General features: G+C 37.3%; 1 protein-coding gene across 6 annotated transcripts in view; it reads left to right on the top strand.

Annotated features, from left to right (window-relative positions):
* INPP4B (inositol polyphosphate-4-phosphatase type II B) overlaps positions 1–26,073 on the top strand; it is a 738,855-nt gene that overhangs the window by 623,872 nt on the left and 88,910 nt on the right. For all 6 annotated transcript variants that reach the window (XM_057310095.1, XM_026499399.4, XM_057310094.1 and 3 more), the window contains one exon: positions 8,773–8,932. In XM_057310095.1, the coding sequence (XP_057166078.1) occupies positions 8,773–8,932 (160 nt within the window). The remainder of the gene's footprint in view (positions 1–8,772; positions 8,933–26,073) is intronic.

Below are 26,073 nucleotides of genomic sequence, written 5' to 3'. Positions count from 1 at the left end.
AATGACTTTGAAATTTGCCTTCAAATTATTCTTGTTTACCTTCTTATTTTGAAACATGGAGTATTTAACCTTAACATGACTCTGCACTATGTCAGGTACCTTGTCCCTTACTAGAATTCATGAATTCTGGGGATTTTATTTTTTCTCTTCTACTCAAAAGTACCCAGCTATATCCCTCTCTCCTTAGTGCATGTTTCCCAGTGTCATAATCAACTTGAGAGGTGACTATTCAAGTCCTCTTCCAAAATCTATCAAACATCTTCCAAAATCTATCAAAACATAGAAAGCAGTAAAATTCAAGGTGGATATAGAACATCAGAGATGACCAAAGAACATGGTGAAGAATATACAATATGATGAGTTAAGGCCTTCAGAAGCTTCCAGAAACCCAGTGGTGGCAATTTTAATTTTATTTGATTATTCGTGTGTTGATTACAAAGGTCCTAGTTACACAGAAATAATTTTAGATGTTACCCAGCAAATATGATTGGAAATGACTATTTTCCCCTTTCCCAGCTTTTTCTTTTTCATCCCTAATCACACATAAGTTGTCTGTTTTGTTAATCTTATAATGAGGAGGGAATATTGGAAGCATCCACTCACTCCATCAGAAAGGGCAGGTAAAGACAGGGAGTATTAGGCTAGTTGTTCCCTATGTGGCAACTGAAATGTGTTCTATCATCTGTTTTCTTGATGGATGGGAAACATTCCTGAACTTCTCCAGTCCATTTCACTCAGGAGAAATGTGCTTTGAATACTTATCCAATATTAAAGTCCACGAAAGGTGATTAAGCAAAGTTCATGACTGTCCATTAAAATGCACAAATGTTCTATTAAAGAAAAGAAACCCCAAATGAGATCTTTATGTGCATGCATATTCATGAAATCCTGACAATTTCTAGATTTTCCCACATGAAGTTAATACATTCACCTTCAGTTCCCTGTTTTATAGCACCTAATACAGTGTTTTATACACACTAGCTCAATGTATTTTTCAGAGTTAATGTAGGAATAAATGAATAAATGGATTTGCTGAATCAGCAGTTCATCCTCCTCAAACTAGTGTTTTTAACAGAGATACTTTATTTTTATTAATGTAATGGTGACTTTCCTGTGGTTTTATATTGAATACCGTCATCTCCCTTGGATACTTTATTGACTCTTACAATGCCTGATTCAACATCAGATATTTTCATTTGCCTGTGTATAATGAATATGCAAATTTGAATGAATATATGCACATACTTTACAAATTTATGATTTGATTCAAATCGAGTGCTCCAAAACTTTAGTACATTCTAATGTGAATAGTGAGACATTATTTTCTATGTAGAAATTTTTGAATCTCCATAATTTAATGAATAGTTAAAAGAAATGCTGAGGTGGGGCACTTGGGTGGCTCAGTTGGTTAAGCATTCGACTCTTGATTTTGGCTCAGGTCATGATCTCAGGGTCGTGAGATTGAGCCCCACATCGGGCTCCCCCCTGGGCATGGAGTCTCCTAAGATTCTCTTTCTCCCTCCATCCCAGTCATGTTCTCTCTCTCTCTCTCTCTCTCTCAAACATAAATAATTAAAGAGAAAAGCTGACATATATATATAGGCAAACTATTGACTTGCTATATCAGGGTACATGCGTTAAGAAAAAATCAATCCTGGAAATTGGTTGTATGTAACACACTAACTGATAATGTCATATAATTCAGGCAGTTGCACCAACTATCTAATGGTGTGCAGATAACATCCAATTACCAATTTAAAATTAAAAGCTTTAGTTAATCAGTGGATTTTTTTTGTTAATAAACAAATGCTTTATGTAATGTTTTCACCAAATTGAAACCATTAGCATGATGTGCATTTATTAGGGTGAACGCCGTCATTCAGAGTATGAGCTTGGTTCTAACTTTAGTTTGAAGATGCATGTTGATAATACTTAGTACGGTTGTATCTTTTTATTTGTAAGTCACAGGTTGTTATGTCAATCAACGGATGTTAATTAAGCATCAGTAGTGTGCAATGATGCTATAGGTACTTGGGGAAAAACAAATTTAGTGTAAAATATAGATCCTTAAAGCCACATCATCTAATTCAAGTGAATGGCCAGAACTCATAAAATAAGCAGAGATATTGAAAGATATGGAATCTTTCCCGGAATGGAGGTGGTTGTGTGATACACATTAAACATGTCAAAAATATTCAGAGAGAATTAAACATGCCGAAAATATTCAGAGTAGTTATATGATGGTTGGAGAGGATAAAAAAAATCATCCCTTCCTTCTTTCATTCATTTGTTTGCTCATTTATTCATTCTTTTATTTATCTATTACCTGATGAGTACTAGGACCTGAGAATGAGAGGATTAATAAATAATAGTCATTGCCCTCATAGAGCCCACTGTTAAGCAGAGAGAATAGAATGAACCATTCTTGGAGATGATGAGACTTGATAGGTTGAGAATTTGGATTGATGGAAGATGAGAGAAGACATTCTAAGCATAAAAAGCAGTATGTGTCAAGACAGAAATATTAGTTCCTCCAAGGTTTCCTTAATATCTTTGATGTTCAGCACTGAGCAAGCTTGTAGCAGATGCCCAGAAAGTATATGTTGAGCTAATTAATAGCATGTTTCTAGGACAGCAAGGAGACTGACTTGGGGAAGTTTTCATTTTGAAGATTAATGAGAAATAAGGAGAATTATGTAGGTCGACACAACTGCTGAGTTGCCTCCAGGCTGAGAGAAGAATGGATACTTGCTGCAGTGCAAAGCCTGCTTTTGATCAGAAGAGTGATGATATGAGCATGGTGATAGATAAGGAGAACGTGCACTCGCGTGTAGACCTGATCATGTGATAGCTGGTTTTATGGGCCTGGCCAACAGCCAAACCACGAGAATATGGAGAAGTCTACTAGAGAAACAGTATCTGACTAGCTGGATTCACTTGTATGACTAGGGACTGAATTTCAGGGTGAGGCCAGCAGTGTGGTTATCAGGAAACAAAGGTCAGGGAATTTTTACATGAGTAATTATGTGTAGTTAAGCAGGAGGATCAATAGGAAGCAAAGGTTGGGGACTCTCCCTTAATGCTGATGGATATCACATGGGTAGCTATTTTTAATGCACATGATGTGTATGTCTGTATGCGTGTGTGCAGGTGTGTGTGTGTGTGTGTGTGTGTGTGAGTGTGAGTGTGTACTACCTACGGTGGGCCATACATGTGCTAGTTTGTGCCACAGAGTATTTTAAGTGCAGCTCCTTTCACCCCACAGTCTGGTAAAGCAAGGATTTAGCGAGAAGAGCCAGCAAGCTATTGAAAGAACGAAGGTTTGCAGTGTTGAGGAATACCGCTTGCTCTCAATCAACTCAAGGATAAACTGAAGCTTCTTTTTGGAGATGTGATTGGCTGTATTAATTCACTGGCCCATTCTAATCAAAGTCCTCAAAAATTGGTAATGACAAGTGGGAAATTGTGCATAGAGATACAGATACAACAAAGCTACTTTGAACCCCCATTTCAGCTCTCAATCAGTCTTCACATTCTTGCTGACCAAAACTTGGCCCCAGAAAAATTGATCAGTTAGACATTGCTGAACTTTCTTTAATTTTTTTTTTTAAGTTAACTGCTGATCCAAAGGAGTCAGGATTTTTTTTTTTTTTTTTATGGCCCCAGTCTCATACATGCATGGCATGCAGAATAAGCACCACGTCCCCTGCCCTCGTGGCTCACTTTGCCATGGTGCAAAGTCCCCCTGACTATTCCCTGGTATGTCCATTATATTTGTGCATCTGTTGCCACAGGCTTGACCTGTACGTTAACTTAGTTCCTAACCCAGAAATAAATAAGGACCCAAATCAGCACCTGACTCAGAATGGAATAAATATTGCTGCTGGTTCTCCATTGACCTTGTGCCCTCATTGCCAAGAAATATAGTTTATAGCCTGTCACCTTCAAGAAGATGGAGTGTCTAAAGGCTTCATTAAGGTCAAGGACACCAGTTAGACTCCATTTAATAAAGGTCAGACTGTAACCCACCAATTTTCCATTACTTACTTCATCAGGAGACATAGCAGGATAATGGCTGCTATTTCTGGTGGGGGGGGGGGAGCCCAGCAATCTGTTTTTCTGATAGGTTGTTGTTTTGGTTTTGGTTTTGATTTATTTTATTTTGTTTTGCTTTGAAAATTCACAAGTGGCTGAGGAGCTAAAGCAGGATCTAGAGTAGTATCCCTGACCTGAAAAGGGGAAGGATGGAAACACCATGTACTGTAGCCCCATTCTAAGGCTTCCGTTGACTTCGCCGCCCTGACCAGCATTTTCTCTTCCTGGGAGCAGTCTGAAACATGTCGTGTGGTCTTAGTAGGGAAGAAAATGAAGTAGGCCCCAGCCATACTAGCAATCTAAGCAAAAAGAAACTCCTACATGGACTGTCCTCATGAGTGAAAATTATCAGAATTAGAATGCATTTTTGCTGATTATTTTCCTTTGTGTGAATGCTTTCACAGCGGTATTATGGAAAGTGGTTTATTTAGGAGAGAAATCAGATATTTGAGGTTTCCCTTCAAGAATATTTCCTATCCATTTTTAACATCCTAATTTCAAACTAATGATTTTGCTAAGAATAATTAATAATTATCTCCTAGAAATTGAACTATTTTCCCTCCCTATAACCCAATTCTTGTTTTACATCCCAATCACATGAATAGATTTTGGGTTTTCTGTCCTCTATTTATGTCAGTCACTTATGTCCTTTGACCCAAACTCATTGACCTTTTAGCTAAGTGATTGTTCCATCCTTGAGTGTATGACCTTCTTGATTAATCTAGGGTACCATGTGACCAGACTGTCCTTTTCAGAGTCATCTCTTAGTGAATTGCCATTGGACTCATTTTCAAGTCTCAGGTGACTGATACGTACTCTTGCTCTGCCTGATCCTTCCTGTGGCTCCTTCTCCTGACCTTCCACTGTCTAGCTTGTCCTCAGAGTTCTAGTAATCTCACAAAGAAGAATTCCTATTGTGTACCACAATTCTGTGGGAGATCATAGAGGAAGAATCAAGTGTTTGAAACTAAATAGGATTTCTAATTTAGTTACACCTATTTTAATGTGGAATATTATTCAACATCTCTTACCTGAAGTCTCCTCACCTCTGAAGACTGAGTCCATAATGTTGATCTTATGTGGTAGTTTTGAAGGTAGATTAGCTAATTTCATATACCAGGTGAATATAAATAGCAGCTCTCAATCTGCCTCTGCGTTGGAGTCATCTCTCTTCTCCTCTCTCCTTTGCTCCATTTACCTCTCTCTTTGCCTTTCCTCCAGGCCCTTTGCAAGGTAGTGAAGACACAGCCTTCAAACAACTCATAGACTAGTATTAGAGACAGCAATGCAAATCGCTAACTTTAATCTACTTTGTAGATGCCATAAAGGAAAAAGAAGCAGTGACTAGCAAAACTCAGCATTCTCTCCCCACCAGCTAGGCAGGATCTCCTCTCCAAAAGATAAAGACCAGCTTGAGTCCACTTGGGGTCTTCTTCTGAGTGTATCTTTAATAAAAAAAACTGATTATGTATGAATCATGTATTAGTCTTACTCAAGAAACTGTTCAATTTCTCACCCCCAACAAACATTCTCCCAGCTTGTGTATCCTCTAAGCATTCAATGACTTAAATGTTTTTCTGCTGTTTGCCACCTAACCTCTTGACATATGGTTGTTGGTCTCATCCAGTGAACATACTTCACTCTGCATCTCATGCCAATAAAGGTCTCTCTACTGGCAGCAAAGATTATTTTTTTTGTGAGTATAATCCTATAGCCCAAAGTATCTATAAAGGAAAAACAATATATAGGGTTAGAATGTAAAATTATCCTTTTATATATTCTTATATTCTGGCCCTTGGAGATATAATTAAGAGAAGATGGTTAACCCCTTATATTACTTTATATAAGAAAGGCAACATGCAATACTACTTAATTTTTGATCAAAATATAATGTTCCTCTCAACATGGGCAACAAGAAGAGAGTTGAAAATTTATCTCATGTACAAAGCTAATCTGAAAAATTAAGAGTAATCCTCTCCCCCTTTTTTTCCTTCAATAACAGAGTTTATTCCCAGTGTTAGCTGGAGAGTTACTTCATTTTTCCATTCAGCAGCTTTAAAGATGCAGTTGTCGGCAGAGATTAAGCCATATTCAGAATAAGGGCCATTAAGTTTGTTATTGTGGTCTGAAATGTAAGCTCCTCACCAAATCCCAATATGAGTGATGTCAGGACCTCAGTTTTCTTACCTTTCCTCATGTTTCATCCCAGAAGAAGTGAGCTTCCTTAGGTCTCCTGGGTCATAGCTCAGAGGTGTCCCCACTTTATTTTCTCAGACAACAGGCAGGGCATAAAGCAATTTATGGATGTGATTGGTATCTTAGTTTCCCTTAGAGGGGAAGTGCTTTTAATTTTTGGGGAAGAACTCTGCCTTTAGGGGAAAAATTTTTATGATTATTTATGATTGATAGCGTATATCACACCCAGGATTATAAGGTGATGAAAAGCAAGTTTGATTCATTTAGGAAAGCCATCAAGAAGAGGATGTGATTTTGGTGAATTGTAATAATTTTCCAAGCACTTTCACAGAAACTATGTTGTTTGGCTCCCACTGCAGCATGGTGAGGTAGGCAGGGCATTCTAAGCTGTAGATGAACCAACTGTGTCTCCCCAGAAATGGGGAGGTTTTCCCAAGGTAGCATGTCATGTAGGTGGACCTCGAACTTAAATTTTTAGACTTTGAATGTTCTACTTTCCCCCCTCAACTATAGTATGCATATCTATACACTCTCATATCTGTTTGCTACATTATTCAACTAATTTAGTCTTTATAAGACAAACATCAAATAATCTAAACTAACTTTAGTTCTTTCTTCCTAGATTTATTTTACCCAAAATTAGTTTCTATGTTTATAAACTAGCAAAATTAACCTGGATAAAAATATGCATTTGGGTAAAAATGTATAAACTACTAAGGAAGTACTGTAATTGAGTATTATCTTTGCATTAAGTGTTACTCTAAATAGCTCTGAAATAGCTCTATTCCAGAGAGTAATGCAAGAAAAGCACCATAAATCCATTTGGTTCTTATGTGATACGTAAGATACACCTAATATGTATATTAGCGTCATTCAGAGAAACAGAACCAATAAGATATATATTATTTATTATAAGGAATTGTCTCAGACAATTTTGGAGGCCGAGAAGTCCCATGATCTGCCATCTGTAAGATCTGCCATCTGCAGGCTGAAGACCCAGGAAAGCGGGTGGTATCATTCAGTCTGAGTCTAAGGGCCTTAGAACCAGAGGAGCCAGTGATGTATATTCCAGTCCAGGTCTGAAAGCCTAAGAACCAGGAGTGCTGAGGGCAGATCATCAAAGTCCCGATTCAGTCAATCAGGCAAGAAGGATCACATGTTGACTTCCTCCACATTTTTGTTCTATCAGACCTTCAGTGGATTGAATGATGCTCACCCACATTGAGGAGGACAAACTGCTTTATGAGTCCACTAATTCAGATGTTAGTTTCATCCAGAAACACTCTTACAGATACACCCATAAATAATGTTTAGCCAAATATCTGGACATCTTGTGATCTCATCAAGTCGACATATAAAATTAACCATTATAGTTGGGGAGTCAGTGACTCCATCTCTATAATGTTGGGAAAGGAGCAAAAAGGGAAGCTAGGGATGAGAGGCTACCATAATGATAACTATATTTAAATATAGTTATTAAGAAATAACAACTTTTATGAATCAAAGAATTCAGTGTCATGAATTGCCCTAAACAAAAATGGATGCTAATCGGAATCGGTTAAGTTGGGTGACAGAGGTCCCCTAGTGGTAGGGGCTTCTTCAGAAGAAATAAATCAGCCACAATGACATCAATGGCTATAGCATATAATATTGAGTAGAAGTTCTTCAGATGTAAGTGGTCAGAAGCTCCTGAAGAGCTTGTCAAAATTTCAGTTTAGAGTGCCTTCTTCAGGGTTCTGATTGACTTAGTAGGAGCCAACGATCTGTATTTTAATTCTCTGGGTCGTTCTGTTTGAGGTGATGTGAAGACCACACTCTAAGAACTTCTATTACCTAGAGCAGTCAAATCCATAGAGACAGAAAGTGCAATGATGGTTGCCAGCAGCAGAGGAGAGAAGAGTGGGGAGTGCATTTTGAAAAGTAAAGGTTTCATTTTGGGAAGATGAAAAATTCTAGAGATGGATGTGGTGATGGTGGTATAATAATGTGAATGTACTTAATGCCCCTGAACTGTACACTTAAAAATGGTTAAATAGTAAACAATGTTATGTATGTTATCACAATAAAAAGGAAAAAAAGGAGTTTGAATGCAAATTATAGCTATCCTTGAAAAATATTGGTGTGTCTTTGCTTTCTTACTAAGTGTTGATAAGGAAAACAGATATGTCTAGTTTAAAATATCATAGGTTGTGTTCAATTCTGGATTAATATTGTACAGTAGTTCTTCATTGCTTTATGATTTAGAAAAAATAATGAAATAAATAAAAAATTTATAGCACTTAAATTTTGCTTTATTAAGAGGAAACAGATTTCTTCTTGTATATTTATAGTCTGGCCAAATTAATGGGTGTATTACAATTAATCATTGAGTGTGCGTTCTTATGATTGTTCCTCTACCTGCTTCTCCAAATGGATTTATCCGGTTTTGCCTTATCTTGTGTTTACAGTAAAAATGTGTAGTGATACTCATGCTCTTTTCAGGATAGGGTGTGGGCCAATGTGGGGAAGAGCCTGAACTGCATTATCGCCATGGTGGATAAACTGATTGAAAGAGATGGTGGCAGTGAAGGTGCTGGTGGTGGCAGCAAAGATGGAGAAAAGGACCCTTCTCTAGTGGACCCCATCATAACTCATCCAAGGGGTAAGGAGTCATTTTTTCCCAATCACTGACTGAGTAAACAAAATGAGAAAGTCATGATAAAATGAGATAGAAAAAGAGGAGTCAGTAGTGCCTTTGATGAAAGTGCTGATAGCATGCTTTTCCACTGCTCTGGCTTAGATGATAGAAGGCTGTTTATCAAATTGCATCTCAGTTGTGTTTTCAGAACTGCTTGCAGCACTTTTTTTTTTTCTTTTGCTACATAAAAACCTTCTTGAAAGAAGAAGAGTGTTTTCTTTTAAAGACTCTGATATAGTTTAATCTACTTTGACACATTCCTCCAAATTTCTATTAGGAAGCAAAACAAGCATCTGCTCTTAAAACTGTTAGAAACTTCTAGGGATATTAGGGCACAGTATCTCATCATGGTTCCTGAAAAGAATGCCGTATGATAAAATGCTTTTTGCTTTATTCTGGGGAATAATTTTGTGAATTATCTCGAAAACCTTTAAGAAGGTTTGGTTCCATATAAGAAGAATATGTTTGTGCGTTATTCCCAAGACAATTAGTAAGTCTCGGTTTTCATGGATACGTGTATACACACACGTGCTTACATATGCATGTAGGTGTCTATGTGTGTGTATAGGCAGACACATAGATACATAGATACTTTCAAAAGTATGGCTTATTACAAGCTTGACTAGAAAATATGATAATCAAAATTTACTATAGTTGTGTCCGTATAAATGGCTTTTTTCGTCTATTTTTTTTGGTTGTTTTAATTTGATTAATTTTGATGACAAAAACCCAGGCAAATATCTGCATTTCCTTATGGTCGGAAAAACTACTGTTAAAGTTGTCCCAGCCCTTTTGGCATCTTAAGTGTTTGGAGAGAATAGACAGTGTTGCCCTACTCTCTTCTGAAATCTGCATTTCCTTTTACTTCAAGAAAATGAGTCAGAAGAAAATATGGACACTTATAAAATTAAATTTATGTTTTCCTGATTTTTCATTACTCACATTTTCATCAGGAGTTTAGTTTTGTGAAACATCAATCTTTCATCACTCGATTAACAGTAGAACTATTTCTAAATCATGTGTGTAAACTATGGCTTTCTAAAGTTTTCTTCCTGTAGATGGTTCTCATCGTCTATAGTACATTCACCTGGGAAAGTTTTTACCAATATTCATTATGTTTATACCTACTTGGTTTAACTGTATGTGGGGATCTTCTTTTTTTCAATAATATCAGTTTTATTAGTTAATGGATCTAATGTCACTTAGATTCTATGTCAGCCCCATAACTTTTCCATGAATCAAAATGAAAGCTTGTCATAACTTATGTCATAAAGAAGTAGTATACTGCAATTTTCTTTAATTGAACATTTATTGACTCTCAACTGTAAGCCAGACACTGTGCTGAGCTCTGGAAAATGAGGTAAGAAAGCAGAATTCATTTTAATGGCTTGTTCTGTCCATTGATGGATTTTTAAGGCATAATATTTTTTTTTATGAGAAATAAGATGAGGGGTACTCAATTTTGCCACATTTGTTTTGATGTTCTCTAAAACTTCTCATTGACAAGAGTTCCAGAATATTTGAAATTGTATATTTTACCTATATCTTGTATTGTATCAGAAGATTGTATCTGTGGGCTCACAATTACATTTGAAAAAGTAAAAATATTTGGTAGGTAAATATTTGGTAAGATTAGATGAATCATTTTCATTTGAATGTGAGGCGTTGTTTGAATATAGTCTAACACCAGATAGGAGCTACTGTCAACGTAGAATTCACAGCTAGATAGGCTTCGTGGATGGTTGAAGTCAGATTTTGGCATAGGGCCCTCTAAGTGATTTTATTTTCAATTTATGATCCATATTTATTTCATCCATTCTTTTTTATGTTATAAACATTTTCAGGAGATAAAATGCTTTAAATATGTACAATAAAATATATACTTTAGTCTAATAATGATTTAATATCATATCGTCAAATATTTTCAAAGTTAAAGCTTTTAACATTTTATATGTTACACAATTGTGTATTGAGTGCATGTTTTGGAAGGGACATTGGTGCATAAAAAGAAGATGCTTAACATATACAAATAGATGTTTTACAGATCAATCTGTGCTCAGTATACTTCAAATGATGGATGCTACTGCATAGTTGGAGTGGGATTGATAGCTCAATCAATTATTTAATAATAATTTACTTTTATTATGTAATAATAATATATTAATAAAATACTTCTTTTGTTATAGTCTTCTTCTTAAAGTTAGGAAAAAAGCATTTTCAGTTTCTGCCCTGACTTTTTTTTTTTTTTTTAAAGATTTTATTTATTTATCTGACAGAGATAGAGACAGCCAGCGAGAGGGAGAACACAAGCAGGGGGAGTGGGAGAGGAAGAAGCAGGCTCATAGCGGAGGAGCCTGATGTGGGGCTCGATCCCGTAACGCTAGGATCACGCCCTGAGCCGAAGGCAGACGCTTAACCGCTGTGCCACCCAGGCGCCCCTCTGCCCTGACTTTTGTCACGTAAAGCAATGCAATAGAGAAATTAATAGTGGTTTTTTTGTGTGTGCTGATATAAAGCAAACAAATAACCAGAAGTCATGTTTCGGCATACCTACTATCTCCCAACCTATTTCAGATAAAGATATTTGAGATACATATCCACTAATTATATGTACCCCAATTTACCTATAGTTTTAAATTTTATTAGAAAAAATAATAATTTAGAAAATTTGCAAGGAAAAACAAATAGGATTATGTGTGATTTTTATTTTTTATTTCAATCAGACATAAATATTTTTAACATACCCTATGTTTACACACACACACACACATACACTGTAACCAAACTGGAATACACATTGTAAATATAGTTGTATTTCTTGATAGCCTGCATATCATTATATTATGGATATTTCCTGAGAGACATTTTCTGGAAATGAGATTATAATGACTGTAAACTAATTCGTCAAGAGAAACCACTATTTTAGAAATGTAATTATTATAATTTCACTGTAGTTAACACGTAACACATCTTTGAATGTTGAAGTCTTTTACTGCATCTCTGATATTTTCCCCTAAGTTAATTGCTAGAAGTGGAATTATTTTATAAGGATGAGTGATCCCTTCTCTCCCACATATACAATTACCTGTTCACATCAGTGTGGACTCATGAATACATATGTTAGTCTTTAGTTTATAATCTAATAATATTATAATATTTATTTGAGGCTCAAACTGTTTCGGAGTTAACCGTTAGGAGCTCTTTCAGGTTGGTGTCATAGGCCTTCTAACAGGTTTCCCCTCCACTGGCTAATTACTCCCTTGTTTTCTTTCTTACTTACTCCCTTCCTTTTGTTACTCACTCCCCTTCACTCTGGCACCATGAGGCAGTCTAGGTTCAGCTGTTATTTCCCCTGCCCCAGGCCCTAGGTTCAGCCATTTCCCAAGGAACTCTGGTTTCTTCTATTAGAGACTGGCACGTAGAAACCAAGAAATGGGAGGGAACATTTTGATGGTTCTTTTAAGCAAAAGATATTCTCACCAGCAGTATCTACAAGCACCCTTTTAACCACAGTCTTCCCAGCCTTAAATATTTTCCCTGATTTCATGCCACTTTGGGTGAAAAACATCATATTGTAATCTGTAATTTATTGTAACTTTATTTGTATTTTTTTGTAATTTATCTAGTTATTAGTGAAGTTTGACATTATAAAACTTAATACTGTATTTCAAAATACTAATTTTTATAATAAAATCCATTTCTTCAATAGCCCCAGTTTTATCCCTAGCTCATAGCTGGGATGGAAAAACCATTTCATTCTTTTCTTTTTACGATTAATAAATGAATTGATTCAGTGAATGACTGAGTCATCCAGAGTTTATTCAAATGTATGATGTCATAAATACCGCTATGCAGTATTATATTTTATTATTTTTAAGGATTTTATTTATTTATTTGTAAGGGAGAGGGAGAGAAAGAGCACAAGCAGGGGGAGCATCAGGCAGAGGGAGAAGCAGGCTCCCCACTGAGCAGGGAGCCTGATGTGGGGCTTGATCCCAGGAGCCTGGGATCATGACCTGAGCTAAAGGCAGACGCTTAACTGACTGAGCCACCCAGGTGCCCCTGCAGTGTATTTATTTAATAATGTTTTAAATCTGTAGTTTTGAAGGTTTTTTGTTTGTTTTAGAGCCAGGATTTTACAAAATATCTTCATAAATCTCTTTTCAGGACTAATATAAATAGAGCTGATGGAAGTAAAACATTCTCTGCTGTTCTGAACACAAATAGTGGAATACCTTTCAAAAGTACATGTTTTCTTAATGAACAAGATTTTATTTTACTTCCTACACTTAAACATACTTAAAAGCATCTACTATATGCACGGGACCACATGCCTTCAATTTCATAACAAACTGAAGACTCAAAGATAAAATCGGTGAATATTAAAATCTTAGATTTTAATGTGCCCTTAAAGATTATGTAATTAAACCTCCTAAGTTGTGTTAAGAACCTTACCTATAGTATCTCTGCCAGTTTTCACCTAGCCTGTGGTAACATCTCCACTGATAGAAAACCATTTTTTATTTTCTAGAATGGCATACTCCAGATGTTTATCTAAATATGTTTCCTTTAATATTACCCACGGGCCCAGATATAATTCCGTGCAACAAACAGAACAAATCTACTTTTCCGTTTTCCACATTATAGTCTAACAAATCTGAAATCAACCATCATGTCCTTTTTGAGTTGCCTCTTTTTGGTCATTTTTCAAAGGAACGGCATCAAACACAGGACAACAGAGGGGGACCACTTTCCTACTTTTAGAATCTATTTTTCTATTAATGGTATCTAAATTCACAGTAGCTATTTTGACAGCTGTATTTTTTACTACTAACTTCATTGATATCCATAAATCTTGCTCAATTTGACTTATCCTTCAGGCTTTCAAGATCCAAATAATACTTAAGTACCACGATGGGCTGGACCTTGTGAAATACTAGGGACACAAGGAGATTAAGACATGGTCTCAGTTCTACTGAAGAGAGTGATGTGCAATCCGATGACTGCAGTACACTACCCTTCTGAGTATACTCTAATAAATATCGGTTCCTTTCATCCATCATATCTACTCTCCGACTCAGGTTCATGCTATTCACATTTTACAAACATTGTTCATTCACAGTAATAGATAAAAATGATGGGAAAACAGAAATAAATACAGATCCTTGAGGCGCATCGCTAAAAAAATGTATGCATTGAAATACACTTGTTAATCACTGTTGTTTGGGGATGTGTGTTCAAATAGCGATATATTCACCCATTCATGTTATTGCATGCCTGCGTTTCTCTGTCTTTCACAAGGTTACCGTGAAATGCCCTGTGAAACGCCAAATACTCTTTGTCTCTGAATACTTTTTTCTAATCTGCCCAGCTACATGTCCTGTCAAAAAGGAGATGAAATTTCTCTGATGTAACTTTTCTCAATGAACCCGTGCTGGTTTCATGTCATCACTGCTTCCTCATACAAAGGAGGTAAACATCCATGCAGATCGCAGAGTTTACTTATCACTGGTTGGAGTTTCATGCTCACTGATACTCATGTTCTTTCCTGCTTCCTAATTTTCTTTTAGCTTACAAGGTGCATTTCACATTTCCTAGTGGGACCTGAGAATTCACTCACACCTTTTACTTTATCTCGGGTTGCCTCCCATTAACATGATTGTTTGGTAACTACCAAGAATTTATTAGTAATTTATCACCAATTATCTTCCTTGGGCTTCCTATGCCCAAGATTAGTCATCTGAAAAAAGTACCCTAAACTTCCAAATAGGGACAAAGCGAAGGTTTTAGCAATTCACTTTTTTGAATCAAATCTCTTTTCTATACTTTATTTTAGGTTGGCCAGAGTAGTTGTCTGCCTAATAAATTTGAAATCATTAAGGATTAATTAATGAACACACTTATACATAAAATGGTTTATGGCATTAAGTTTATGGAAGACACACACTAAATTTGTGTTAGTTAGAGAGCATCTATCCTGTGCCAGGTGCTGTATGCAGAAACACATGCAGTCATCACCCTGCTCTTGCGGTCTCATCGGTGAGCAAGTTGTATTTGAAAAAAGATATACAGAGATTTTCCAAAGACAGAATATACAAGATAAAGGACTTAGAAGAGAGAGTATACATTTGAGAGTCATTAACAGATAGATGAAACTGAATAAAAACGAGAACAGAAAGAATAAGACAAAATTAGCGAAATCCATAATACAGAGCCTTGGTCATAGAAATTGCCTTTAGCTGAGGAGTAGGAAGCATTAACGGGTACAAATCAAATAAACTTGGATACCAAACAAAGGTATCAAGAGGGAAAATCATCACATTGTTTAGTTAAACCTTACTGCATTCACATTTTTGTGACAAGCACTTGCTAAACCTTGCCGTTCTTGCCTCCCTCCTTAAGACAAGCTTGCAGGGGAGGTTCTGTTTTTATCCCCATTTTATAGATGAAGCAGTTAAGCAATACTTCCAAGACCACAGAACTGGTAGGTATCTGAGCAAGGATTCAAATCCAGGCAAAGTGATTCCTGATTGAATTTGTCAAAAAAAATCTGGGTCCTCGGAGCAACTGTTGGTGAGAAATGCTTAGATGTTAAGAGCAGTTTTGCACATGGATTTACTTGCCTTTATGTTTAGATATTAGTCACATCTAATACTTCACTTGTTTGCTAGTTTTCTGCTGATCTTCCAAAGCACTGAGTGCCCAGACCCCCACCTGCCTCTTCATGGTGCTTTGTCATTTTCTTCCACCTCATCTCACCTCATCCTTCATGATCTAGTCACACTGGACTCTTTTGAGACCTCACTTTGTACTTTCCACTGCTAGGCCTTCAAAGGTTTGTCCATCGCTGCCTTCCACAGGCTCAAACTGCATATCCTCTGGGGCACCTTCTCTGGTCCCCTAGGCCAGAGCTGGTTTTATGAGCGTGGAACCAGTGCAAGTGCACAGGGTCCCTCACACACAAACCCTCTGCTCTGGGTTTAATGCTCTCTAATCATCATCTTGCATTCTTAAAAATTGTATCTTTGTGTTTTAAATAAAGTCCAGTAGAGCAATGGAGGCTGTGCCTGGCACTTGAGATTTGATTCACCTATAGTTCTGCCCCCCAGGCTCTCCATTGCCAACCCAGCTTCCCCATCCCTGTCTCAGCACAGTGACTTCTTTATGTCCCCATCCTCACCTACTGAGGGGGCCTGGGTGCAGGTATGAAATACTCAGGGTCAGGCTGGGTGCCTTTGAGACTCTGCATACATGCATCACCGAGCCCAAGGGAGTACGACATGAAAGAGTAAATAGAATCTCACCGTGACAGCTTGAGAGAGATACCACTGAGGAAGAAAGGAAAAAGGTTGTTTATTCCTTTTGAACAGAAGTCTCTCCCATTTTAACCTTTCATTGAATTCTTTAAATTTTGTAGTCATGCTTTTTACAAGGGTTTCAAATACAAAGGCCCTCAAGTAGCATACAGGTACCATGAATGAGTCAAGTGTATTTGATAGACACTGGGACAATATATATCCCTTCAAAAGAAGGCAACCACTGCAGTTCTAACCAATCCTTCCTACAAAGGAAACTGAAACTAAAGTTGCTGTATCTTCTGATTTTTCAAGCAAATCTGAATTTTTATATGAAACATCCAAATTCTTTAAAGGTCAATAATTGATTTTTTTTTTAATTGTTAAAATAGGAGGAAGGCCAAATAAAACATCTTTGAGGCCCAAATAAGGCTGGCCCATGGGCCACGAGTTTGCAGCCTCTGAATCTCTGATTTATTGTAAATGCTGTTTTAAATATTATCTCCTCTACTAGACTTGGCTCTGTGAGAAAATATGCCAAGTATTTGTGATTTGCTCTTGAATCTCCAGAACCTAACATAATTCTTGGCAAGTAATAAAGGCCAACATTATGAAATAAAAGCCTAGTCACCTTGATCTAGAACTGCTACCTGACAAGAAGTGCTTAGGTAGGTATTTTTGATATTATTAAGTATTTTCAGCATAGTGCATGTTTATGCATACATACATGAAAATCATTATATTATCAAAACTTATACTCAACATTAGATGATTGTTTCAGTGGTTTTATAATATGAACCATGTCTTTTATTTTGCAAAGTGCAAAGCACTTTGATGCAAGCACAAAGCATCATTTCCATCAAAGGGCTAAGTATTACTATTCCTGAATTTCATGAATTCCTACACATAAAGGTTTAGAATTACATTGGGAAAGAAACATCAATGAATCAGGATTTTAAAAATTCATATGTCAAGAGATAAAAAAAAATTTTAAAGTACACTTATAAGCAAAAAAAAAAAAACAGTAAAAAATAATCAAAAGATACCACAGATATTTTTATTATAAACTTAGAATTTCGATAATAATTGTACATTATGAAATTTTCAGATATCCTATCAGAAAATTCATGCTTCCCTTAAAAATTGTGCAATGCATTATGATGTAACAAAACAACACTTGACTCAGAGCCAAGATTCTTGGCAAGTCCTCAATTTACTTATTTTGCTATATAACTTTCGACAGATCACTTACATTCTCTGGACCTTACTTTGTTGGTACAGTAAAGATCATCTGAAAATTTTGAAGGTTTCTTCCAGTTCTCCTGTTTTATGATAATAAAAGTACCGCATTATTTACAGTGATTTTTTTCTTTCACTCATTCAACATATTTTAATTGAGTACCTACTATGTGTCATGTGCTATTCTAGACACTGAGGATATAAAAATGAACAAAAGAGGCAAAACACCTGCCCTCCTGAAGTTCATATTCTTGTACCAGAGAAACATTAATATAAGAAATTAAGGGAATTACACAATATATTAATGGTAGCAAATACTGTGAAAAAAAAATGTGGAGCAAAGTAAGAGGGTTTTAGAATATTGTCAGAGGGCAGGAATTGAAATTTAAGAGGAGTGGTCAATGGTTTCATTGAGAAGTTGATATTAGAACAAAGACAAAAAAGAAAAGATGTGAGCCATGTGGACATCTGGGGGAAGGATATATTGGACACAGAAAACAGCTAGTGCAAAAGCCTTGAGACAGTAATGCCACCGTCATTATCAGTAAACAGCAAAAATGCCAGTTTGGTTTGAACAGAGAAGGTGAAGAGAAGGGAGTAGAAGATGAATTTATACAGGTAGTTTGGAGAAAGGTTCATGTAGGACCTTTGTATAGACTTTGACTTTGACTCTGAGAAAAGAGCAATTAGAGGGGTTTGAGTAGAGGATTAACCTAATATGACATAAATTTTAACACCTAGTCTATTATGTTGAGATTAGACTATAGATGGGAAAGGTAGAACCAGGTATAGACCAGTTAGAAAGCTAACGTAATTGTCTAGGTGAGACAAAAGCGTGGCTTGGACTACCAAGAAGAAGGTGGCAGTGGAGGTGATGAAAAGTGGTTGGACTCTGTACTTATTTTGAAGGTAGTAGTGCCAACAGGCTTTTCTGATGGTTCGGATGAGAGAATGAGAAAAGGAGGAGTTAAGAATAATTGAACATTTCTGGCATGAATAGCAGGAAGGATGGGGTGGTTGCATACTGGTTGGTGAAGACTGGGTAGAGCAGGGTTTGCGGTAAATAGGAGCTCATTTGGGACGTGCCAAGTTTACACGGAAATATCAAGCATGTACTTAGATGTAAGAATCTGGGATTCAAGAGAGAGGCTCAGGTTAAAGATAAAAATTTTGATTAAGAGTACATTGATCATGATGAGCACTGAGTAATGTATAGAATTATTAAATCTCCATATTGTACACCTGAAACTAATATAACACTGTATGATAACTATACTGGAATTAAAATAAAAAGCTTAATAAAAAATAAAGTTGAAAATTGTCAACATATAAACAGTACTTAAACTGTGAAACTGAATAATGTCAACAAAGGGTTGACATTACAACTGGGGGTGTTCCCATGTTAACAAGTCAACAGGAATGGAGGAACCAGCAACAGAGTTAGATAAGGAATGGCCAGTAAGGTAGAAGGATACCAGGAGAGTATGATATCTTGACATCCAGGGTGAGAAAGTATTCCAGTGGGGAGTGATCGGCATGCCTCATGCTGCTGAAACGTCAAGTGGAATGAGGATTTAGTGACTTTGGATTTATCAGCATAGCAGGCACTGGTGACATTGACGAGAATTCCCTAGAGTGGACTAAACCTAAGTGGAGTGGTTAAGAGGAAGAGAAAGAAAAGGAACTAGAAACACTGTCTATAGACAACTCTTGGGAGAAGTTTCACCATGAAAGGAAGCAGAGAAATAGGGTAGAAGCTGTAGAGGGGAATAGGGTCAAGGCAGGGTCGTTTCTAAAGATGTGAAGATAACGGCCTGTTTGTGGGCTAGTGGGAATGCTCCAGTAACACAGGAAAAACTGATAATGTAGGAGGAAGGGGAGAGAATTGCTTGAGTGATACTTTCAAGTAGGTGAGAGGAGATGAGTTCTGGTATACAGATAGAGGACCTGGTCTTAGCTGGAGAACGAACAGTTCATCTTCAAAAATAGGAGAGAAGAAGGAGCAAAGCAACAAATGTTAGTAGGTGGGCAGACACTGGGTGACGTATAAAAATTACTTTATTGCTGTAGTGATTTTTTAAGATAGTACCTAACATTCTGAGGTTGCTTAATATGTGCCAGAAACTTTTAAAAATATTACCTATGTTATGTAATTCTTGCAACACTCATAAGAATGATTTGATGTACTTAATGGATCAAGAAGTAGAAAGTTGAATTAGTTGTGCACTATCAAGCCTGGTCCAGTGGCAGAGCCTGGCTTCTGACCCCAGTGGTCTGAGTTGAGAGCCTGTTCTCCTAACTACCATGCTGCACTGCTTCTGTACTTTCCAGGAAAAAGCATCGCTAATCTTACTCTATACAGATAATTTTTTGCTGTCATCCTTTTAACAAAATGCTAAGTTTTATTAGACACTAATTAGTGATATCATGAGATAACTTTATGAAAATCAATCTCATAAAGGTTTACTATGGAATTGTACCTTAGGCAGAAATTAAGAATTGTCATGTATTCATAAATTACACTTGAAAAATTAGTTAACTTTATCATAAATCTGGTGATGCTCACACCCACAGTGAAACTGAGATAGACAGAGAAAAAGAGATTCATATTTCCCACGTGGGAACATTGGGACATATGTTATTGAATGGAATGGTCTGAGAAATAGTATTTTTTACATTGTATTTGGTCCCTTGCCTCCTTTCTCAGCACTTACAAGTTAAATCTATTTACATGAGTCTTTGTTGCATTTGTAGAAGTATTTTAAAAAATGGTGCACTATACTCCACTGGCCTCAAAGTTTACTGGGAAACTCCTGTACTCACCTTGTTCACTTCAGGATAGAAATGCATCTCCTCTCCCCTTTTCTGGATTCCTGTGCTTGAATCGGGCTTCAGTCAGCGCCACATCCACTCCTGTCTTCTCAGTCTTAGATACTGTACAAAATTTAATTGACCGGAGCTCTCTGATGCAGATGAATTGGTGATTTCGGATCACTCAGTGATCTATGACCTATGCAGCTTATTCTTAAATGCTCAGCATATTTGTAGGCCAGAGTCCTGAGATTCCAGGTTTTTTTAAGGCCAAAAGGCAAAATGTGCCCAGTGGATATAAGTGTGTGACTCCTCCAGGTTCATCATAACCCCCAATTCAAAACTTCTGTGCTACAACAAACACAGAGCTTGTTTGATTAATGGATTTAGTTCCTGGAAACTGTCTTAGCAGAATTTACTTAAAGCTTTCAACTTTGTGCTACAAAATGAGAAGTTTAACCAGGATATCGGTTGATGCATTTCCTTTGCTATTTTTCTAAGAGCAAGACTGGGAAGTTTTATGACACTGTGTTCTTAGGCTGGCAGGATTTAAACAAACAAGGTTCCCTTGACACAAGAAAAGGTTGCCTTTGTTCTCATAGCAGTTTGTTTTGAGTTGAGCAGTACACTCATTTCTAATACATCTGGAAAGTGCCAAGATCAGTTACTTACCTTGGATCATAGTTCAGTGGACACTATGATGATTACATTTTAAGATTCATGTCTATCCTTTGTGTGAATATCCCTGGGGCCTTAAACTGCTCTGAAGGCACAGACTGCTCTCTGTGCGACTTTCCTCCAGGGTCACCATAAACTGCTTCCATTTGCCCTACTGATACCCATTATTTCTATTTGACCTTGCCTCTTAGCTTTTGGCTCTAGGCTCACACATAGTCTGTACCTTCTCGTTTCCCTCCCCACCCCCACTTACCTCTTTCTCTATTGCTGTTGTGATGACTGCCCACTAAGTTTGTTTTATTGTTTTTTCCCCCATGGCTTCAGGCTCAACATGACCTCCACTGTACTCCTGCCTTGTCCAAGTCCTTCAGTCATGTCATCCCCTCCCCTCCTCCCTTCCAGTCCCCGTATGGCACCCTTCAGTCAGTTTATGGCATCTCTCTCTGGGACTTGACATCATCAAACAATGCACCCCTCCCAGACTGTTCTACAAAGCTTTGCTTTATGGGTGTTCAACTACCTGCAGGCCATGCAGCTTCCCTGAACTCTGCCCACACAGGACTCCCTTCAAATGTTCAGTCAACAAGACAGCTGTGAATGAATAGGATCTTCTCAGCAGAGATGAACTCTGTTGCCTTTAAATTCGTATTCCTTCTAAGCTTGTTTTGTCATGGTCCCAATTTTTAAAGCACTTTTCACATTCCCTTATATGGTAAGCATTATTTTACACCTCTTACTTTCCCTTCTTTATTTTAAGCCCCTTGGGAGTAACAGTCATGAGTTAGAAATATAAGTGTCACCCATAGGACTCACTTCCAAAAGGTTCTATCTGACTAACGAATGACTATGTTTCTCATGATGGCAGTGAAGAAAGGAGGGAGAGTGATAAAAGAAAGACAGGTTAGCATTTATTTATTAAAATAATATAAATACAGATTGATTTTTTGATTCTGGAACAGAGCCAAGAGATGGATGATAAAGATGGCCAAAGGGTTAGGCAGGCTCAAAGGGCATTCTGAGTGTCTGGGGAAGACACTCTAGACAGCCGGGCTTCAGTGGGTGCTTTTCTTTTCCTGATTATTCATGTATTATCAGATTAGCCTATCTGCTGGGGTATGTCCAGATATTTGGAGGCAGTGGGCAGGTGTCCAGGATCTATGACCAAAGTCGGCCGCATGTATTACACACATACAAAGGAGTTTGGCTGTGAAGTATGTGGAGAGGAAGCCTTGTCATTGACCCCTCCGAGTTACGATGTTCAGATTGTAGAACTGTGCCTGAAGGACAGGGCCTTCATTCAGAGGGGCACCTGGGTAGCTGTATGTGGGGTGATGTAGGACATAGGTCCATCAAAAGCAACAAGGACTCTGAGCAGGGATAGCAAATCCTGCCACTGCCAGCCCCTAACTGCAAACCCATTGCCAGTTCTGTGGGACCTGAGGTTTGAGCACAGTATCAAAGCCTTGTTGGCTATGCATTTGGTCTCTGTTCTCACAACCTTGGGGATTTTATCGCCCTTCTTAGAGGCCATTCTAATTGTTCAGCTTCACAGTTGAGCATCTTCTTCACTGAGGTGAATCCTAAAAGCTAGGTTCATTTCTTCTCTTATCTCTTTGCATAAACTTTAATGGGCAGGCAATCTTTTATCTTTTCTTTTCTTCTGTGTCTGAAAAGTTGTGATAACAAAAATAACAATGGTTATAAGCTTGTGTGGAGTTAATTATTTTAAATGAGCAAAGAAGACCAAACACCTGAGAAGAAAATGGCTCAGAAATTGGAAAGAAAGCATTCTGCTCTGTTGCAGTTGCTTGGTATTTGGCTTTTTTATTTTCCTCCTGAGTAACATAAGAGCCATTGAGCTCAGAGGACGTGAACATCCTGTACAGGAAATAGATGGCTTATGGAGGGGGTGAGGGGGCACCTGGCAGTCGTTCTTTGAATCCTTCAGTGAGCGTCACTTGAATATGTTATAGAAGCAAGTAAAGGGCTGGAAAACAGGCTGTGCTTGGATGGCGTCCAGCACACTTCACAAAGCTCAGGAAAAGCTCAGCTAAGCTGCATGCATTTTATGTTTTCCTGAGGAAAAGACTCTGCTTGTTGGTCTTAGGGTTAAGGAGTTTCAGCAAGTTTTTATAGAGACACTAAAACATTCTCTTTATTTCCCTCTGTCACTGAGAGGAGCCCAGAGGGATAGAATCGAGGACGTGGACACTTAAGTGTCTGCTGAGCTGGTTAGCTCCCAGAGAGGTGTTGGTGCAGTGACTATGTAGTGGTGAGCCCCTAGCCACCTAGCTTCATTGAGGGTGTGTGTGTGTGTTATATAAAATCTTAGTTGAAATTTGAAGAAATTAAACTCAAAAGAGTGGATGTGTGCATTTCAGTATTTCTTATTTTTGACCAGATAGCCCAGAATGAACACCACTTCATCCCTGCTAGGAAATGGCTTTATCATGAGAACAAATAAGCACCACGGAAACTGTGAAGTAGGGAGAGGCAGGAAGGTGATGGAGAAGTGACAGTGGTCTTAAGACTGTCAAGAGCTGTAGCTTTTTTTCTCTTCCCAAAATATTTTTGAAGAGAAAACTGAAGCATTTGCTGTTTCTTTGTGAGAATAATTTGGAATGCTCATTGGAGCAAAAAGGCCATTTATGAACTGACTCCAGCCTTTCTTTGGCCTGTTATATACCATTGTGTCTATTTGAAAACCGAGATTTACAGCGAGTGAATAGTAACGGGGACGAGAACCTGTAGTCATTGCAGTTTGCATTTGCCAGTGCAGTTTTTTCTGTATCTGCTCAACGTAAATTGCTTCTTGGCCAGAAAAAAATGGAATGTTAGTTTTCTCACTTATGCTTTTCTGTAGGAAGCTTCCTACTATCATTAAGGCATTCTATCTCACTCACAAACTTGTATTTTTCTTGTTTAGAATTAATGTTTTATTATACTGTCATTTGCTTTCAATTTTTGCCATAAAAAGTATATACAATTATAGTAAATGGAGACCCTGGAATGTTGTTAGCATTAGGCAAGCAGCTAACAGTGCTCCTAGGTTTAAAATATCAGTGTATTTTTTCCAGGTTTTCAATTTTATTCTATTAAGATTAGAAATCAGACTCCTTTTTTGAGATGATTGCAATTTATGAGTAAGAATCAACTGGTTAAATAAGTGTGAGGGTAGGATTAGAAGTGAGTAAGGAAATTATCCTGGTGCTAATGAAGAAATGTGCGAAGAAAGATCTTCAACAAGAAAAACCAAGAGCTGTATTAAATTTCAGCTGTCACTGAGTGTCTTTCAAGAGAAGTTAAGTGTGCCCTTAAGTTAATTTCCCACTCTCTAACTAGGAAGAGCATATCGTACCCTTGACCAAGGTACTGATCACTTGACACAAGAGTATGATGCAAGGTGCCTAAACAGCCTGCACACGCTACGTCTAAAACCGTGTAGATCAGATACTTGAATGGAATAGTGACAGCCTAGCTCTACCTCAGCCTAATAAGGCAGCGCCACCTACTGCACACAAGCTTTATTTTATGTTGGAGATTCTCGAATAGAAGCGGATCTCTACAGACCTAAGCACAAAACAAAATCATTTTGCAGTCTGTTCTCTTCTAAGATGTAAATCTGGGTCAATTTGTTGAAATACTTGTTTTCCTAGTGTATATATGTATGTGTCAGTGAATCAATATATGTATGTAAACATTCATATTGGGAATAATAGAGTAGGAGAGAATGGGAGATAGAAGAATGTAAATATGAAAAAAATAGGAATAAAGAGTATTCCTTTTAGATGTCTACTGATGGTTCTTTTATTCTGAAAATAAGTCTGATATACCTCCATGTGCCCTTTTACATGTACTAATGACATAAAAATCAAGTTAGTCAATGCTTCTTTAAAATGAACCGTTGTTCAAATTTCATCGTAGGCTGCCCACAAGTGAGTCCTTCATTAAATGATTACAGATTTAATAGGCCTTCATTGTATTCCCCTTTCTTTAGTGTTTTTTTATTCCTATTGTAACACGTAATTCTACAATATTTTAAAATAATAACTCATAATGTCCCTAATGTATTTTGTATTATAGCATCACATAAGCATTTACGTAAAGGATTAACAAGAGCACATCTTTTTATTAAGTTGGGGTCGTTAATTATTCTTTCAACAATTTTGGTTTATTTCATTTAGTCTATTACAACACAAAATAACTAAGTGATGGTAGATATGGTACAATAGTGATTAAGATTCTTTTTATCATTCCCTATAACTCTTCCAAGGTCTGAACTGGTTATTGACCATTTACATCATTCACAGTGAAGCTTATACTTTTGTGCTGAGAAGATCATATCGTTTTAGATCCTGAATTATAATTAATTTTCAGCATACATTCATTTCTATTAAATTTCTTTGTCATACTGCTATTAATTTATTTGTATGTTAATGGAATGTCACAGTCTGGAATGCATGGTATTTGATGTTTATCAGGGCCTTGATTTCCAAATAAACTAACATGTAACTTATTTGCATATCATATGCCAACATCATGATTATATAATTGAAACAAGTTAGCTATCTAGACATACAAAAAATACAGATGGTCTCAGTTTTGTTTTGTTTGTTTGTTTTTAAGATTTTATTTGTTTATTTGACAGAGAGAGAGAGCACATGCAGGGGGAGCAGCAGGCAGAGGGAGAAGCAGGCTTCCTGCTGAGCAAGGAGCCCAATGTGGGACTCGATCCCAGAACCCTGGGATCATGACCTGAACCAAAGGCAGACACCTAACCGACTGAGCCACCCAGATGTCCTGGTTTCAGTTTTATATCCTGATTTGAAGAGCCTATTTGAATTGTCAGAAACTTGATTTTTTCATACTTGTCTATATCTTCAAAATTTTATTATGGGGCGCCTGGGTGGCTCAGTCAGTTAAGCGTCTGCCTTCAGCTCAGGTCATGATCCCAGGGTCCTGGGATGGAGCCCCATGTCAGGCTTGCTGCTCAATAGGGAGTCTGCTTCTCCCCCTCCCTCTTTGTACTCTTTCTCTCTCTCTCCTTCTATGTCTGTCTCTCCCTCTCCCAAATAAATGAAA

This window comes from Ursus arctos, unplaced genomic scaffold (genome assembly GCF_023065955.2).
Source record: "Ursus arctos isolate Adak ecotype North America unplaced genomic scaffold, UrsArc2.0 scaffold_11, whole genome shotgun sequence".
In the NCBI taxonomy this organism is placed as follows: Eukaryota; Metazoa; Chordata; class Mammalia; order Carnivora; family Ursidae; genus Ursus; species Ursus arctos.
This window is presented reverse-complemented; position numbering and strand designations above follow the sequence as displayed.